The 15,446-nt window shown below is 46.5% G+C and overlaps 1 protein-coding gene across 1 annotated transcript; it reads left to right on the forward strand.

Moving 5' to 3' along the window:
• The first annotated feature begins 2,505 nt into the window (after nucleotides 1-2,505).
• On the forward strand, nucleotides 2,506-12,629 carry LOC119442288 (retinal homeobox protein Rx-B). The gene is made up of 5 exons (XM_037707107.2): nucleotides 2,506-2,734; nucleotides 3,532-3,607; nucleotides 5,955-6,078; nucleotides 8,392-8,464; nucleotides 9,152-12,629. Exons 1-5 carry the CDS (start codon nucleotides 2,563-2,565, stop codon nucleotides 9,733-9,735), a joined length of 1,029 nt encoding a protein of 342 aa, XP_037563035.1. The 5' UTR covers nucleotides 2,506-2,562; the 3' UTR covers nucleotides 9,736-12,629.
• The last annotated feature ends 2,817 nt before the right edge of the window (nucleotides 12,630-15,446 follow it).

Consider the following 15,446-nt stretch of genomic DNA (forward strand, 5'->3'; position numbering starts at 1 on the left):
TCGTTGCAATTCAGTCATGCCAGGCTCGCTGAGGACTGATTCAGTCATCCGGCCCGTCATGTGAGCCCGAGAAACACGGGGGGCGCTCAGAGTTACTCACCTTCTGTTCCTATACTTCTGTTCCTATACTTCTGTTTCTGGAGTATGCGATTACATCCACATAAAGAAGACGAAACGAAACCAAAGAAGAAATAGCGGAAATTAGCCATTGCGTGTAATTGAAACGTGGAAATAATAGGGAAAAGGAAATGAAAGCGGACGAAAAGACAACTTGCCGCCGCCCGTGGGAGCCGCACGCAGATCTACTGCATTACGCAAAGCACCACGTGCGTTATGCGGAAGATGTGCGTTCGGTTCCCACGGGTGGCGGCAAGATGTCTTTTCGTCCACTTTCATATCCTTTGTCCCTATTATTTCTGCGTTTGAATTACACGCAACGGCTAATTTCCCCTTTGAGTTCTTCGCCTTCATTATCTGTGTGCTTTCTTTTCTTTATTGAGATAAAAAAAAAAAAAGAAACGGAGGAGTCGTCACCGTTTGCTGATGAGGGCTACGCCTCTCCTCTTGATTGATAATATAAAGACTAAAGTAAATATAACTGCTTGCATTACGTAATGCCTAAAAAAAAAAAAACTCACACACACAAACACAAAAAAAGAAAGAAAATGTCTATCACATTAGGAGTGAAAATCTCTTTCGAGAAGTTCTCATTTGCAACGAAGTCCGTGGATGTCTGGTGTACACATGCTTTAAATAAACGAATGGGACAATTACTTATGACGCAGTAGAATAAACAATCGTTACAAATACTGGCGTGCTCACAGAAGCGTTGAAGTGCTTTCATAGCTTTCTGATGCATTTTTTAAGACCATGGGCCAAACAACTTGCAAGTGAAAAGGCCGATGTGATTCAAATTGAACACAGCTCTGTTGAAGTATGTTTTCTTCGTATAGTTGTAACTAATAAATAATCGAGCCCTCGGATCCCCTTATTATTCTCGCTCGGAGTATCGGGAGTGATCCGTAGTTCTGCTCGCACGCAGTAACGGGCCCGTGAGCCAAGCTTCGAGAGGCATCCATCCAGCGGTAGCTGGATCGGGCCGTGCTCCTGAACAGCAGCGGCTGTGCCAAGGTCGGCTCAATGCTGCAGGACGAGTCGGAGTTGCAGCAACAGGTCGATGAGGACCAGCAGGCCGAGGAGGACGCGCGCGGGCACTTCCACAGCATCCAGGTGATGCTGGGGCTGCACCAGCAGCACCAGCAGCACCAGCAGCACACAGGTTCCTCTCCGCCGCATCCCCAGCAGCAGCAGCAAGCATCAGGTGCGCGCTTGGCTCTGGACGGGGCTTGTCTTTACTTTGACTTAATTACTTACTTGGACAGCTGAGCTTGTCATTGACTTAATTTCCCAAACGTCCGCGCCTCACAGAAGGAAGGAGAAGGGCCGGAGGGTTAACCAGAACGGAAAAGCCAGTGTGCTACCCTATACACTACGGAATGAAGGGGCATTTGGAAGATAAGAAAAAAGAAGAGAGTAAGACAGAGCGCAGACACACGAACACTTCTGGTCACGATTCCCGCGCACTATCAAAGCACACGATCGCATGCAGCGCAATGAAAACCAATTCCGGTTACAGCCGTTTGCGCAGGTCTGTTATCTTTAAAGACTGTATAGCAGGGCCTTCGTCGCCCTCTGCTGCGACTTCAAAGGACTTATTGCAAAGCGAAGAGAATGTCATGTACGTATTTGACACCTCTAGAAAGAGAAAAAAAAGAGAAAAAAAGCGAAGGTGGGCTAGAAATATGAGAGTAAAGACAACAAAGCTGCTATACTCTGCACAGGAAATGGGAGGGGGAGGGAGGAAGGAGGAGGAGATATGGCCGAAAAGATAAGGAAATAAAATTAGGGTGTGAAAAACATTGGCCGCCATCCCGCCCTGCGAACGTGAATGTCCTGTGAAGCTGTATCAAACACCACACATGGTCGAGCATTGTATTGACGCTGTTCTTCTGGTGTCTTTTATTCCCGTGGTATACCCATGACACTCTTAGAATGAACTGAGTGAGTTGCTAGACGGGTCTCGTTTTTATATATGAAAGCGCGGTGACGTCACTAAGTATGTATAGATGCTTTTAAATGCTTTTAAAGCATCTCTGGCTAACTTCGTCTGGGACAAGGGTCCAAATTTAAAAGTCTGCTTTCAGTAAGAGGACGCTTGCCACGCCAGTCGAGCGGTGGTGCAGAACACTCTTCTTTGTGTACTCGAACAACGACGTTCACAGAGAAGTCGCGCAGTTATCTCTTTGAAACTGCAAATTTCACATTCGGTATTATTTATTCTGTACACTAGACAGCCTCGACATTTCCGATACCGCAGATATACAATTGGTTAGTAGAAGGGGGATGGAAAGTGTTTTGCACCGTTATACCTGGCAGAATATAATTCAAATAAATTTGCCCAATCATTTATCATTGCTACCGTGTTATCGTCTTCATCTCCAGCTGTGCAACCAGGGTGTAGTCGACTACGTGCCGGCCACGAGTGTCTCCACTCTGGACCCCATGGCAACCAGCATGAGCGGCCTCCTGCCAGGCCTCATGTCCATGGCACCATGCGTGGGGATGCGAACTCGCGACCTGTCCGGTCCACTGCCAAGCATGGCTTCTGCACAGCCAATGGGGTGCCTCAGTGGCGCCGACGGGAGTTTGCCTGCTCAAGCTCCTAGAAAAGAAGGTGTGCTTTCTTGATAACGTTCGCTTTATTGATAAATAAACACGGACCCAAAATGCTTCGTAAATGTTTTTTCGGTTCCTTGCACTTTCCTGTAAAGCTCAGCCATAATATTTTTGCGCGATACGTTGCACACAGGAACAGGTGACTGCCCCACTTTGGTGGCATGCAGAGCCTGAATAAAACACGAAAAGCCCGAATTGGGATTCATCTGTATGATATGCATCTGCCATTTCTGGCTAATGTGTTTCAGTGAGTCGGTCGATGAGTTTCACTTGCGTGGCAACTGTCTGACATTGTTCTGAAACGGCAGTGACATCTGACACCAATGCATGTAATCACGAGAGTACATACGCTAGAATGATTCGTAAGAACAGACGCCCGTTAATAATGCCAGCGAAAATATATTACTTTCGAGGGCTGCCAGCCAATGACGAACAGTTATTATGGACGATGGTCTTTGTGAATTCGGTCCCAGTTAATTATATATGTCTGTAGTCTCTTAGGTATTATATAAAAAAGATAGAACGAGAGCAGTAGCTGGTAAAAAAATAATGTCCGTTGAAAACGTAGCCGGGAGCACTTCATGCTTACAGCTTCACCTTAAGGGTGTGGCATAGGCGATTGATTTTGATGCGTTATGGAACCAGAAGCTACAATTATGACTACCTTGTAAAGCACGCAAACCCGTGGAATCGATACGTAATTCGAGATGCAAGTTTTGCACGTTGTTATTTTTGCGTTGGTAAGTCAACTGCTTTAATTATAGCCTAAGACACCATATCATCATTCTGTTTCAGAAACTCAGAAGAGCAAATCGTCCGAAAAATCATCGTCTTCGGACGCCGACAAAACAGTGAAAAAGAAAAAGACAAGGTAAGGATCAAATCAGGAATGGCCTTGATTTAAGAGCTCGGCACAATATCCGTGGATCGTGCAACTCGGTCATGCCTGAAGCGCGTACTCGTCAAGTGTCGGTTCGGTTTCTTTCAAGTGGACAGTTCTCGACATCAAGGGCCTTGTGTCGACCAGCATCGCTTTCAATGTGTATCTCTGCCCTGCTATTGAACGAATGTTCAACGCCGGCGTCCTTTTCACACTGATGCAATGCGATTTGTGGAAGCACTCAGGCTTTCATAGGGTTTTTGCGCGATCAGAACAAGAGCTAACCAAGTGTAAAAAGAAAAAAAGTCTGTGAGAAGTAACTTGGCTCGAAAGCCAATTTTGGGGAGTACCACTAAAACGCTTTGACGAAGTGTAGGAAAAATAAATATAGAAAGTGAACTGCAGACGCTAGGCGCAATCTTTTTCGCCCCTTCAAAATTGAGGCTCGCTAAAAAAGGAAGAAAGCGAATGGTCTAGTGCCTTTTCTCAACAAGATGGCGCAACACGGCTCCGTGTATGAAGCAGTCAATTTCTCCTTTGTGGGGTGCAAAAGTGTTCGCTGAGTAGAATGAAGGAACAACACGAAAACGCCTTCGAGGTTCGGTTGGGAAACCATTGAAGCTTTCGGCAGACGCAAGCAGTTCGATTGTCGCCTACGCTATCCAAGCGGCAATCCGCACGGGAGCAATATCGTTGGCTCCTTGGAGCGTCCGCGTGTGTAGTTCTCTCGATAAGAGAAACAGGCTCAAAAGCAGGATAACACTAGCACCCGGCGCGTGGGCTGAGAGCGGGGTGGCGTCTTGTCGCTGACCCCGATGTTGCGAGGAGGCCGCATTTCAATAGGTGCGGAATGAGCAAGTGTTAATAAATTTCGATTTAAGTAAACCGAAATCATCAGAATGTTTCTTCCCCCTTGCTTGTGTCAAAGAGCAGTAGCGCCAACATCTTCGCGAGACACTCAATGCTGGTACCACGTGGGGATCAAACCTTTCAAGAGGTGCCGTACCTGAAGGACCTAAGGATGATGATGATAAAGCTTTATTAAAGTATGTCTCTTCGGCCTACTAGGAGTATAATACGGTTCCAAACCTTTCAAGAGGTGTCGCACCTGAAGGACCTAAGGATGATGATGATAAAGCTTTATTACAGTATGTCTCGTCGGCCTACTAAGAGTATAATGGCGTTGGGGAAACTGGAGGTGCCGGTAAAGCCAGTTATTTGGAAATGCTCTCCCGCACGGTTACAATATGCGGAGGATAGCCGATTCCGCAGCAACGGCATACAGCACTCGCGGCACACTGTCCATCCACTCCTCGAAGCTGACCACCTGGCTCGTGCGCTATCGTCGGAGGGCTGCATACTTGGTACAGCAGGTGCGCACGATAGTTGGGTTGATGGCTGTGTTGCACGCATGTTGGACAAACCGTTTGCATCGGTGGTGGCTGTGCCATCGTGTTTGTCTCCAGGCGTCTTCTTTTCTTGTGTGCACACCAGCGCGCAAGCGCATCAGGCGTAAGAGCAGTACCGGTGCGGGCCTTGTGCACGAGTATTCGGCAAGCGAAGAACCTTCCTCGGGTGTGTGTTGACCGCGTTCTCGAAGCACTACTCGTCTCTGTCGTTGCTTTAAGGAGAAAACAGCGCACGTGTTTGATACGGCATATTACGTCGCGCAGGCCTGAGTGCTCTGGACGTGACATCATCTAAGAAGGCAGGCGCTCCTTTGAACATCATGTCTTCAAAAAAAAAAAAAAAAAAGCCATTGTCCGCGATTATCATTGAAATATGGCTGTCGGCCTTCTTGCATGAGGTTGCGACTCAAAGCGTACGTGTTTTTGTTATCGATAGAAGTAATTGTCTTGTCGTGTTAATGTGTCATTCATGTAATCAGGCTGTGTAATCTGGAGTCGAACCTTACGGCATCCTTCACAAGCATGATGCATGTAAGCGTTATAAGGCTCTTGAACGCGTGTCGCCGATGTGGCTGTTTCTTTGCTTTCCCTCACTTTTCGTCATTGTAAGCGCATCGTATCCGGCACTGTGCAGTTCTTGCGACTTTCGTGATTCTTGGCAATTCGTACATAATTGCGCAATGCCCTTCATATCTCTTTTCTCGCTGATGCACCGGCGAATGTTGTCTGTTGCCTTGCTCAATAAAGAATGGCCAGACACGGTCGTCATTTGTGAGTCCTGCCGTGAATGTGTCCACAGATCCCACGAAATATTGAAACGCAGACAAAATGCGAGGAGCCATGGCGATAGCTATAGGGATGTCAATGAATCCATGAGAAAGTGTCGACAGCGGGTACATTTACGATGTCTTGTGCGTTTACTACAACAGGACGACGTTCACGGCCTTCCAGCTGGATGAACTGGAGAGGGCCTTCCAGCGCGCGCCCTACCCGGACGTCTTTGCCAGGGAAGACTTGGCTCTCAGGCTCAATCTCAGCGAGTCCAGAGTACAGGTAAGAGCTAAGAAAATTCCGAAAGATCAAATGCCGCGATCTTCAACTCGGATGTTCTCGCGTGAGTTTTCTCGCGTGCGCTCTCTTATCGTCACTGCTACCTATAGTACACGTGGTCAGACCACCACCCCGCTTTTGCCAGGGCCTGTATTGTCGATCGACCACTTTTGGCGACGTCATTTGAGGCGCACATTGATTTGTCGAGTCGGTAGGAGTGGATGTGACTAAAGAAATGGCGCGCAAGAATCGTCGTTTTTGCGTTGTGCACTTGTAGATTGAATTTTAGGGTGCTAGTCGTTCTGCTAAGGTGTATCGCTGGACGTCACGCCACTGAACTGCGGAAGCAGTTTTTGATCGGAATCAATCGCAGGTCGAGTTGTTTTGGCGCCACCGTCAGTTCAGCAATTTATCAGAATACAGAAAACTTACATTAAATCGCGGCTGTGGTGCATTTATTTATTCACTGACTTATTTGTTGAAATTGCTATCAGAACGCATGCTGCACTACGCTTCGCTAGACATTAAACATTAGGCTACACATGCGGATGCTATATTGTATGACGCTATAGCGCTCCAGGCCGGCGAACCTCCTCCCGTACACTAGAGGTTGGAATGCGCAACATTTTAGACCTGAATGACCTGAATACTGAAAATACTTTGTAGTAGACGCGCGGGTCGGGCTGAAGTGGTCAGCATTCATCTCTAGAATTGTACAAATAAAACAAAAAACAAAGGAAACGCAGGTTACCCGCAGTGGTGGAATCTAAATTACGCGAAGCTTCGCAACTTTGCAGATGAATGTCGAGAAACTATAGCACGACCTGCTAGTCTACGACAAGCACAGATGTTTCATCACACTCTAAGCGCTATCCAAAGCTCACAGGAACTGACATACGAGGCAATTCTCACGGTGCGCAGTCAGATTGTGAGGCTGCAAAAGCATTTATTTTACTCTAGCTTTTGCAGTATATCTTTTCAATGAAAGGCCCTTGGAACATTTTGAGTTGATCGCTAGAAATTTCGGTCGAAAGCCAGCGGACACTCCACGTGCCTTTATTGACAGACAATATAAATCGCTCGGAAGATTTTGTAAGCACGCTTGCTGCAGACCTCTTCTCAAGAGACCTGCGCCGGGCGAGCCGTCCCCTAAGTAGTTAGTGGAGAAAGAGCCTTTTGGGTATCTTCTGGCGGCCCCGTACGTTGACATTTCCGAGGCGCCGTCATTTCCTTGCGCAAGGTTTCGCACCAGCGGCTCGAAACGATCTCAAACAAGTCTGAATAAGCTGCCGTACGTCACCCGCTGAGTGCCTCCAAAAAAAAAAAAAAAAAAAAAAAAGCGGGTGCGTGGAGGAAGGGCTATACAAAACTATTCAATTTCGTTTAGCGTTAAACTCGTGAGTGACGTCGCGACGAAGCACATTGCGTGAAGGAGCCCTTACGTGTGTATATAGAGAATGGAATAAGTGTTATCCAATATTCAACCGCTCGACCAAGAGTCGTTGCTTCCGTTAAGTGTAAATGTCACGCCGTATACTTTTCACTCTTTTTTCTCCCCCCTTTTTTTGCGTACCCTTAGCCTCAGAGGATGCGTCTTTCAGGGGACGGGTTAGCTTGTATCTGTCATACCAAGGTACCCCAAAGAGAGAGACATTGAAAAAGAGAGATAAATAAAATGAAGCAATGTTCTGGCACCAGATATATTTGTCCTTTCAATTATCATCGAAAAGAGCCGAGTGCATGGCATTCCTGATTCCCATATAAGTTTTCTAAGGGGAGTGCGAATACTCGAAACTTTCAACACGAATTCAATATTTCTGTTTTTAATCGAATTATTCGATTTGGTAAATCGATATTCCATTACTTAAACAGTAGATTATAACGGACTACAGGTATGGTTACCACAATTCATAAAAAAAGGGCCTGTGCATGCGACCCACCGGTCATTGCAAGAGCCCACTGTAAGTGTGGTGCGGTCACCACACCAAGCGTGGTGACCTTTTACTTTTTTCTCGTTATCAAACTGCTCAGTTGTGTGAACTTCTAAATAATATTGCGTGTATTGAAGTGAATAAATGAGATTCTTGCTACCTTTCTCTTTTTCACGCTCCTATTTTATTCAATAGAATACAAAAGAATATTCCGTATATAATTGATTATTCTAAGCCCGTATTTCTCGAATTTTCGCCATTAGATTCCATTCGAAAATTTCTCTATTCGAACAACGCTAAGTTTACTGCTTCATAGCTTCCTTTAGTATAGCTTTCCTACTGCAATGCGGCGCTCCGGTACATTCTATTTTTTTCTTACTTTCAGGTGTGGTTTCAAAACCGTCGTGCCAAGTGGAGGAAAAGAGAACCACCTCGCAAGACAAATTTTCTTCAAGCAGGTAAGGATTCTACTGCGATTCTTCAAATAACTCGAGCTATAGAAGCCCCTGATATATAAAAAAAGAACTGTCCTTATTTTAACCTACGCCTTTGTTACCTATGACATTTCTACTTGCAAAGCTCCACTTACGTAAACGTTTACCGAAAACTTCTAGTGCAGTACACAGACACCAGAGGATTACAGATTGGCACGTAAAACTCCAGAAGTGAATTCTGATTAGGATTACAGAGTGATTTAATTTCGTGAACGTTCGCTGCTACCCCCTTCACCGTGTTTTTGCACGTAAGTTCGCCAGGCCCTATAAATGGCTTCTCGTTGGCTGGCAGCAAGAGAATCAGCGAGAAAATAAACTTACCGAGGATTATGTGGCGTTCACGTCGCACTCTCCAGTCACAGCTTTTTCAGAGTAAGAACAAACTGGTATCGAAGGCTACCCTTTTACGCAGTGCAGGCGCTAGAAGAGATTGCCTTCGCCGGAAAAACGTCACGGCGGCCATATTTTAAACACCACCTTTTCTGTCTTAACTCTCGGGAAGTTCTCCCTGAGCTGCGGAATTGATACTACCAGTAAGGCTACTACCAGTAAAGCTAATATTTTAGCACACCTTGAAACAGAGAAAATGCTTAAATTAAACTTCTATTCTCCCATATTTCTTCTCCCTTCCATTTCACTTTACGAAAACAGCGGCGGCCCAGAGCATGCAGAAGGGTGGCCACCCGTACGCTACCGCGTCGCCGACGCTTCCTCCGCTCAACGCTCCCATGGACTCGTGGGGTTTCAGCACGGGAAACCCTTACGACTTCGGCTTCCAGACGTCCTCGCCTCTGCAGCATTCGCCCGGGCAGGCTTCGGGCTCGAGTTACGGAGGCGTCACTTACTCGACAGCGGGGCCCGGTTCGATGGGTGGCATGGCGGCGAACCCGAGCTCGTTCTACAGCACCATGCTGCCACCGACGCAAGACCAGCTTCTGCCGCCGCTTCCGCCGCCCGTCAGCTCGGCGTCTGCCGGCATCGGGCAGCGACCCTGCGGAGCGCCTTCGCCCGACGGTCACCAGAAGTGCTCGTCGCCCATGCCTTACGCCTGTTCCGCGAGCCCCGACAACATCAAGAAGCAGGGTGGCAACGGTGGCGGCAACGGTGGCCTGATGGGCACCAACGGGCTGCTGGACTCCGCCGAACTGCACCAGATGAGCGCCATGCCGCATCTCATGATGAAAGGCAAGGACAACTCGCTGTCGCCGCTGCCACCGCTAGACTTCTTCACTTAACAAGCAAGACGAGAAACCGGTGGTTGTCCAGAGAGTCTCGAGACGTCGGTGGCCCGTGGCAGCGCGCTCCAGCGACCTGCTGCGGGAATAGAAACTCTTTGACGCTTTGCAGCAAGCTGTGACGGCGCCTAGCGCAGCCGGCGCCGTTGACCAATTTCCACATGACTGTACTCCTACGGTTTCACGGCTTTGTGACGGAAGTGGGGGCGCGATTTTGGACCTTTCGAAGTGCCTAAACGCTCTTCCAAACAGGGTGCGCTGTAAGAGAGGGAAATGTATGGGCCAACTTCAGTAAACGAAAACGAGAAAAGGGCTGGAGATCGTGCATGTGATGGAGTCCGTTGGCTTTCCCTCGGCCGATAAAACTGAAGTTTGTGTGGGTGTGGCTGTTATGAAACTCTGAAATTGATTCTTTTAATAAGCCTGCTGTTTGAAGTGCATTTTGTCTCTTTGTATTTGCCAGCCTGCTTCCTCTCGTATTTCCCTATCTGTCTATTGTATGTATATACCTATATGTTTTCATACTTAATAATAATAATAGTATTTGGCTTATTTGCTTCTGTGTGTATTATACGAGCGACAGGGGACCTAGAGCACATTCTTGCATTTGTTTTTCCAGCGAGTGAGACTAGTGGCTGACTTGGAAGCAGTCATAAAAGGTTCTGCGCAGGTAGGAGTCGCTCCACAATGACATATTTTAAACGACGGATACTTATCGACTGCATCCTATGTGCGAAAGAAAGGCGCTTCAGATTTAAACGAGCTGGAGTAAAGCTTTAGAGCTGACTCACCTAGTTGCCTCTGTTCATTATACTGTGTATGATCGCGGTGGCTGCTTTTATATACACGCAAAGCGGCTGATGTGCTTGCAGTTTGCCTTCTCTGTAAATAAGGCCGATGTACTCCGAAAAAAAAAAGGATTAACTCGTCGTACAAGTTTGCTAGCCTGTTTTTAGAAATGAGAACGCGTGGTTGGCGCAAAGTAAACTATATGTCGAGCTTATAGTAACGTTGAAGGTAATGTTTCAACATGCCCAAACGATAGAAGTTGCTTGTATTGGAAACTTAACTCCAAAGAACCTTGCAAACACCTAGAAGAGTGATGCAACTGAGTCTTTTGCTACATGTATGGAAAGTTAACAATAAATATACCACGTTATCCCCGCCTTACGAATACATTCCTCTATATCAGATGTCCCCGCTAACCACAACGCATGCGCGTTCATTATGTGCTTGTATATATGCTACAGTGGGGAAAAAATTACGTTTGCAAATTTACAACATTACCTTTTGCACATGTAACCTCAGTGTTTTTATTGCACCTGAGTGTACTTCCAGCAGACTTGTACAGTTCTGAATTGTGCTGTGGGATGTGTGGTTCAACATAAATTGAACAATAAGGCGGGCCCACGTGCAGTTTCTGGTCAATCCATGTATGTGTCGTTCGTGTTGTTTTGCAAGGCCATTGTACCGAAGGCCGACGTGGAGATTATGAGTGGCATTGCGACTGTAGCGCGACATTCCTCATGGCCCTCCAAGCATGCCGCGTTCAAAGTTACTAAATAGACTACGTTAGCCTTTCTATATATAGAAGGTCTCCTGGTATAATGTTTGAGGCTAACATCGTAGTAGGCTCATTACGTCCCATGGGCGCGTTAAGTTGAGCGCGCTGATTGCATCGAGAATCACGTAAACCAAACAGCACTACTCAATTCAAACATGCCAGAAACTGATGTGCTTATGTTTCCCCTTTCTCAGAAGCCTCGCTTCACAAGCCGGAAGGTATTATGTAACGTGCTTGTGCCCATGCGCCCAAACAATTCGTTCTTTTCTATTGGACTAAGAGTGGGTCTTCGTGATAATCTCATTATTGCTTAAGTGAAGTTTCTCCAGCTCATTTACTGGACAAAAAAATATCTAAAAACATGGATCTCAGCATTTGTTGAAAAAAAAAATTCCAGCGTTCAAACAACTACTGATCCGTTGAAAAAGTGTGCGTTGACCGCTTAAATACGGTTGTAAATTATGAACATGGTCGCAAGTGACTACAGTCATGACTTTGTGTGAATAACCAACTCGTCGTTCTTGTATGACATGTAGCGAGTGTGATAAGTGTAGTACATTGTTGACAGGACAAGTCAGTATCTCTTTTCTTGTTTTTTTCCCCCTAATTCTGAATTCTTTCTACTTTCTCTGATGGAAGTAGCGAAGTCCGTGACAGTGCCAAAACGTGCCTTCCTCCTGTTGTCTAGCGTTAGCGAAAAGTTCGTGCGCTTACGATGGCAGATGAAGAAACACTTGTAAATATTTTCGTGTCACCTGTTTATGTAATTGTGTTGTTTGAGTGTACGGTCTGCAGTCACAGAAAACACCATTGCTCAATAAGAGACACATCAACGTCGCAGTAACATTTCATATGTGCGGCAGGCCTTTCATGCTAACTATCGCAGACACATGAAATCCGAACGGGATAGTTCGAACCAAGAACAGCAAAAGTGAATAATTTGGCCCCTATCAGTATGGTTGAATTGAACTTCGTCGTTTAATACAGCAGTCTTCATAGTCGAAGACGACTTACACGATTATGCGAGATCCATCAAAGAAACTTTAACATTCTTTGTGTTTGAATGATCCTGTTCGCATTTTATTTGCCCACGATTGTGCCTTTCCGAGATGTATGCAGTATTTTTGTAATGTCTAGTCGTCATCGTCCTTCTGTCCGACTGTCGCGTATCATTGTATTGCTTCAATTTTTTTACCTACTTATATTCGCATATGTCATGTAAGCCCATCGAGCAAATCATTTGTGTTTGCCTTTGGCGCTAGAGCAACACCGACGTGCCTTAATTTTGTATAAAACATTGAACTCCGAAATAAACATGTGTGTTTCTTGCTGTCGTTGTGTGTGTGTTGGCTGGTTGCCAGAACAGAGTGAGCGGAAGGACAACTAGTAGACGTTGTACCATGTCCAGAGATAATTGTGTGCCTCTTTCCATCACTAGACTGCTATCCCGAATCTATGAGCTGATTTGCTGCAGTGCATAGACAAGCAGCTTGCATTAGCGTATTCATTCGCAAAGGAAAAGCCTGTGCGATGCTTTCACCAAGATTCACCAACAGCTGATCCATTGACTTAGCCGCGGCTTTCTGAACAGCATCTTCTATCGCTGCAGTAAGAGATAAGTCAGGTACTGTATTCTGCTTAGCTGCAACTCCAGCATAACCAAACGTTTTCTTTTACAATATTTATAGCTTCACTTCTGGTGCAACGTCTTTTGTCCATAACTTCGAGTACCTGTACTTCTTGGGCCCGCACAGTAATCGAGTAATCAGCCGGGTGGTTTCCATCACAGAGGTAGCATCGCTCATTTCGGGAAGTAAAATCACTGGGAGCGTGACTATCTCCACACGTGCAGCACCGTTGGCTTGATTTACATGCACCGATACTATGGACAAAATCGCCAGCAATTGTGACATTGAAGCGGACGCGGCGCAAGTGGCTCTACTATGAATATATGGGGCCATACCTTGATCTCTGATGGGCAGGAAGTGCCAGCAAAAGTGGCTGTCACTGATCGTGTTGGTACCCTGTTGCTTTCAACGACTCGATTACAGCGATATACGGCAATCACGCCGGCAGCAGCTAACTTTTCCAATATTTCTGTCGGAGTTAGACCCGAGTCAACACCTCGTACTTGGCGCTACGCTTGTTTGATGATGATGACGACGATGATGATGATGATGAACCTCTATCATGGCTCGTACTCACTGAGGGGGGTAGGCCTAAAATCGGGCGGCAGTAGGTAGCTAATCAAAGTTCTTTTTGAAAATGAGAAATGCAAAGTAAAAGAAAAAAAAAAACCTATGAAGATTTTGGAATAACTAGACTAGTATGCCAGCGAGCAACTGAAGGGTGAATTTTAAGAGAGGTTACAATCAAGACGAGAGAATAAATAGAGTGTTACTAAAGAGTTTGGTGAAACCAATTTCAGTGAAATGAATACGGACCTGGTAGATAGAATAAAGCTGCAATAATTAGCAGGGTAATCGTCTTGTTTCAGTTGAAAAATAAAACACTGCGCCACAAACGCCTCTGTGAATATAGCCTAGGGTCGAGGCCCCAAATGATAATTATTCCTGGTATACTTAATCCGAATCCAATTTTGCTGAGTGGAGCTTTGAGGAGGAGGAGGAATGAACGTTTATTGCTAGAAACAGCGAGAAAGTGTTCTTTCTTCGCCCTAGGTGGGCGGCTCTCTCAGTCCAGAAAGCCGTTGGCTAATGCCGCAGCCCGGGCCCGGTCCACCAGACTTCGCTGATCCTCCAGGCTCTGTGCCGTTAACATTGCCTCCCACGTTTCTTCGGTGGCTTGTATCGTTTCTGAGGCATCGTCTTGACTGTTTTTCTCGCGGTGTGGGCACACCAACACCATGTGTTGTAGGGTGTCTGGTACATCACAATATCGGCATAGGTATGAGAATTTAGTGGGATGCATCCGGTGCATGATAATTCCATGGACATATGTATTTGTTTGTAGTCTGCGGAGGGCGGTGGCTTCTTCCTTGCTTAATTTTGGATGTGGTAAAGGATATTCTCTTCTTTCGAGTCGGTAATGTTGCAGTATTACGGCGTAGTTGATGGGAATGTCCTCCACCCTCGTCGATTTCCGGATCCCGTGCGGCAGGAAATCCCGGCTGGTATGTTCTCGGGAGACAGCATGTGCTGCTTCGTTTCCTGCCAGGTGTTCGTGGCCTGGGGTCCATACGACGTAGGTTTCGGGTAGTTCTTGGCGTCTTGATAGCTCTTTTAGAATTTTCACGGCTGCGGCAGAGATTCGGCCTTTTTGTAAGTTTCTACATGCCGTTTGCGAGTCGCTCAAGATGATTGCGGTGTCGTTGCATGTGGCGATGCCGAGGATGATGGCCACTTCCTCCGCCGTTTCTGGATTTCTGGCCGGTATGGTGGCAGCGACTAGCTCATTCCCTTTGTTGTTGGTCACCGTAATTGCGTAGGCTCTTCTACCTGGGTATTTTGCCGCATCTGTATATCTCGTGTTGGGGTTCCTTGAGTATTTCTTGCTTAGCGCTCGAACTCTTGCTTGTCTTCTGTCTTTGTGGTGTGTTGCATGCATGTTTCGAGGTATTGGAGCGACTGAAATAGAGTCACGGAGAAGTGGTGGCAATCGGGCTTTCACGTCTGAGTCTGCTATAAAGTTTTCGCTGTATGCGAGTTTGCGAAGTACTGCTCTTCCTGTTTGAGTCAGCTTAAGGCGTTCCAGCTGGCTGGCCCTGTGCGCTTCACTCATTTCTTCCCAGGTGTTATGGAGGCCAAGTTTGAGTAGTGTCGTGGTTGAGGTCGTACTGGGAAGTCCTAGTGCGCTCTTGATTGCCTTTCTGATGACGATGTTGAGTTTTTCAATTTCAGCTTTCTTGAGGAGTAGATACGGGGTGCCATATGTTATCCGGCTTATAAGGAGTGCTTGGATAATTTGGACGGTTTCTTGCTCTTTAAGTCCTCTTCTTTGAGTGGTTATACGCCTAATGAGATGAGTTACTTGTGTTAGGGTCTTCTGAAGCTTCGGAAGTGTAGCTGCGCCAGAACCATCTTTATGTAGGGTGAGGCCAAGGACGCGGAGGGAGTCAACTTGAGGTATGTCGATTCCATTGAGTGTGACGTTGGGATCTGGGTCGACGTAGGCTGGTGGTCTTCCC

Source organism: Dermacentor silvarum, chromosome 2 (genome assembly GCF_013339745.2).
Source record: "Dermacentor silvarum isolate Dsil-2018 chromosome 2, BIME_Dsil_1.4, whole genome shotgun sequence".
NCBI lineage: Eukaryota > Metazoa > Arthropoda > Arachnida > Ixodida > Ixodidae > Dermacentor > Dermacentor silvarum.

Coding starts and splice junctions, on each gene's coding strand:
- LOC119442288 (XM_037707107.2), top strand. CDS start 2,563: ATGGCAACCAGCATGAGCGGCCTCCTGCCAGGCCTCATGTCCATGGCA. Junction 3,608..5,954: donor GTGAAAAAGAAAAAGACAAG/GTAAGGATCAAA, acceptor TTACTACAACAG/GACGACGTTCACGGCCTTCC. Junction 8,465..9,151: donor GACAAATTTTCTTCAAGCAG/GTAAGGATTCTA, acceptor TTACGAAAACAG/CGGCGGCCCAGAGCATGCAG.